Here is a 3,471-nt window from a genome sequence, read left to right as displayed (position 1 = left end):
CCTTTATTGTATCCATCTTTGCATGAAATGTCCCCTTGGTATCTCTAATTTTCATGAAAAGATCTCTAATCTTTCCCATTCTATTGTTTTCCTCTATCTCTTTGCGTTGTTCACTTAGGAAGTTTTTCTTATCTCTCCTTGCTGTTCTTTGGAACTCTGCATTCAGATGGATATATCTTTCCTTTTCTCTTTTGCCTTTCACTTCTCTTCTTTTCTCAGCTATTTGTAAGTCCTCCTCAAACAACTATTTTGCCTTTTTGCATTTCTCTTTCTTGAGGATGATTTTGATCACCGCCTCCTGGACAATGTTATGAACCTCCATCCATAGTTCTTCAGACACTGTGTCTAATCCCTTGAATCTATTTGTTACTTCCATTGTATAATCATAAGGGATTTGATTTAGGTCATACCTGAATGGTCTGGTGGTTTTCCCTACTTTCTTCAATTTCAGTCTGAATTTTGCAAGAAGGAGTTCATGATCTGAGCCACAGTCATATACAGAAAGGCTCCTTGGAAGTCAAAAAGGGAGGAGGTGCCCTTCCATATTAAGTGATGCTAACTACCCATAGACATCTTCAGCAGAATCCATCTTGGTTAAGTGATGCATGCATACACTTGGGAGGATTCTGAGATATACCAAATACAGACTCTGAACCAGGAAAATAAAAATGATTGGCCAAAAGAAAACTGGAAGAAATGCCCTGTGTAAGTGATTTAAACTACCATGAGAGCAAGACTCTCTCATTGAGTCCATCTGTGTGTCTATCCACACATTCTCTACTCTTTTTTTTCCTCCTAAAAAACACTTCACTTGTTTCACTACTTTTCTTCTTTGTGGAAATTTTTTTGTGCAAAGCTGAAAAGCCAGTGCCTTGTCACTGACTACCAGCCTAGTGGCTAATATTTGGTGCTCTCCCCACCACCACCAGACCTTAATCTCTGGCCGGGAACTGAAACCCTACTTCTGAGGCCAGCAGAGATCAGTCCACATTGATCCCTGAACGTTTTTGTGCAGGATTCTGGTGCATCTTTTCCACAGTCAGCTCCCAGATGTTCTGTGTCCTCCTGAGATCACCACTGTTCCCGCCAACGGTGCAGCCCACCTCACCCTGTCCCCTGGTAGCAGCAGGGGCTGGAAGACCTGATCGCTCTCCTTGGTCTCTCTTCCAGGGTGAGCAAAATGAAGAAATACCTGGGCAGTAAAGTTCTTACAGAAAGAATGCATCCAAATACTCATGTTACAATTCTTCTTAGAATGAGAGGACTTATGAGGACAACAGATTTTGCTTCCTAGGATGTGTTGGTTGATGGTTGATAGAGCTGGGGAGATCCCATTCAAGAGACTGAGGAAGCTTTCCGCATTCACCTAACTTCTGGAACCAAGTCCTCACCTAGAGACCCAAGTCAACTTTTTAGCAGCAGAACAAAACACACATCTTGAAGACACACAGCTGCCAGTTTCAACTCAATGGTCATCCACAAGAAACAGAAGTGAAGGAGCAGTTCTTGAGGCAGTGAGGAGGCAGTTGGGAGAAGGAAACAGAAACTCCTGCTCACAAATTGTGAAACAGTGACTGCAGAGTGAGTCTACTATTGCACATAACAAAGACAACAGACACTTTTAGGGACTTCCCTGGTGATCCAGCGGTTAAGAATCCACCTGCCAATGCAGGGGGCCACAGGTTCGACCCATGATCCAGGAAGATTCCACATGCTGCAGGGCAACTACGCACAATGCACTGCAACTACTCAAGCCCCTGTGTCTAGGGCTGGTGCTTTCCAACAAGAGAAGCCACTGAAATGAGAGGTTCCCCCAGCCCTGCAAAGAAGAGTAGCCCCTGCTTGCAATTGGCGAAAGCCCCTACATAGCAAGGGAAGATCTAGCACAGCCAATAAATAAATGAATAATAAAGACATTGTTATAATGTTGAAGTACTGTTTCTAACTGTACCAATGGATGTGAATTCAAGGTGGGGGTTGGATCCTGCCACCAGCTCCCACTCTGGGTTTTTTTCTTTTTTTCTCCCCTAATCTTGTCTGCCCAGAGCCCAGTTCTGCAGAAGTGTCCGTTTCCGCACCGCGGTTCCCCATCCTCCACCCCAAGCTTCCGAAGAAGCGGACAGACGCGGGGATAAAATGGGTCTGGAGAGGGTGGGGAACCACGAGTCTGCGGAGCCCCAGTCCTGCTGCCCGCGCGCTGGCTCTCGGCTCCGGCGGGCACTCCTGAGCGCGATGAACCCGGCAGTCGGACCCCGCGCCTCCCGCCCGCGGTCCAGCCCGGGGCTGCTTCTCCTGGGGCTGCTGCTCCTGCCGGCCATCGCCCTCGCCCAAGGTGAGCGCTGACGGAAGCAGGGCGGGGAGAGGTCGGGGCTGCAGAGAGGCCGGGAAGTCCCGGGAACGGAGTCCGTAATCTCCGGATCCCAGCTAGGATTTCCCGAGCGCTACGTGTGAAGGCGCGGTGCCACCTGCTGCCGGCTGCGCTTGATCACCTAGCCGGCAATGCTCTTTCAGAGGGATGTGGTTTGTGGATGAGGAAATGAAGGTCCAAGGCAGTGAGAAGATCCCCGAGGTCTCTCTGACTATTCACAGAGTCGTCATTCCCTGCCACCTTTGTCCCGCCCCTAGTGGACTCTGAAGGTGGAGAGGAGGATCTGCAATGCGTGTGCCTGAAGACCACTTCGGGGATTCACCCCAGGCACATCTCCAGCCTGGAAGTGATCGGGGCCGGGCTTCACTGCCCCAGCCCCCAACTGATGTGAGTCCTGGAATTTGCTGCTTTCGTGCCCACCCTCTGCTCCCCCCTTGCCCACCATCCTTCTAAGCCCCGCCGCCTCCCCGCCAGCCTAATTCTAAATCCAAACCCCGAGGACTGAAACGCACCCCTCTTCTTTCTCTGGCAGAGCTACGCTGAAGACGGGGAGGAAAATTTGCCTGGACCAACAGAATCCTCTGTATAAGAAAATCATCAAGAGGCTTTTGAAGAGTTAGCTGCCTAAATCTCTACTTTTGCTATAGAAAATGTTCTTCTTTTTTAAAAAATTGTCAATCTACTTTTGGAAAACAAATCCTCTGATGTTTTTATTATTCTTGAAACTCTACAAAAATAAAAGAAATGAAGTTTTGATAGTCAGTATGCCTCAATAAAGCAAAGAAATAACGTTGACATATCACAATTTCATATGAAGAAAAATCTCCAGAATTTTAAGCAAAAATATATTTTGAAAAGATTTGGTTTAATAAAAACTGGTTTTACTTAATATATGTTGGCTGATATAATTTGCATATTTCTGTGATTATATTTCTTAATAACTACTTATTTACTTATTAATGTCACATTAACTTTACCAATAAATATTAATTTCACTTAAACTTTCTGGGCTGCACGTCTAAAAAAAAATTAAATATTGTGGACTCTGCTTTTATCTCCTTAAAATTTATACTGCACCCGAGGATAGAAAATTGATAAAAATG

The 3,471-nt window shown here is 46.0% G+C and overlaps 1 protein-coding gene across 2 annotated transcripts; it reads left to right on the top strand.

The window, feature by feature from the left end:
* Positions 1–2,115: 2,115 nt before the first annotated feature.
* Positions 2,116–3,257, top strand: LOC133058515 (platelet factor 4-like). Of its 2 annotated transcripts, none has more exons than XM_061145215.1 (3): positions 2,116–2,332; positions 2,626–2,755; positions 2,901–3,257. In XM_061145215.1, the coding sequence occupies exons 1-3, from the start codon at positions 2,137–2,139 to the stop codon at positions 2,986–2,988; spliced, it is 414 nt and encodes a 137-aa protein (XP_061001198.1). In that variant the 5' UTR covers positions 2,116–2,136; the 3' UTR covers positions 2,989–3,257. The 2 variants fall into 2 exon arrangements, with proteins under 2 accessions (XP_061001198.1, XP_061001197.1); XM_061145214.1 differs by having other exon boundaries at positions 2,590–2,755.
* The last annotated feature ends 214 nt before the right edge of the window (positions 3,258–3,471 follow it).

This window comes from Dama dama, chromosome 6, assembly GCF_033118175.1.
Source record: "Dama dama isolate Ldn47 chromosome 6, ASM3311817v1, whole genome shotgun sequence".
NCBI lineage: Eukaryota > Metazoa > Chordata > Mammalia > Artiodactyla > Cervidae > Dama > Dama dama.
Note: the sequence above shows the minus strand (reverse complement) of the source record. Positions and strands in the feature narration are given on the sequence as shown.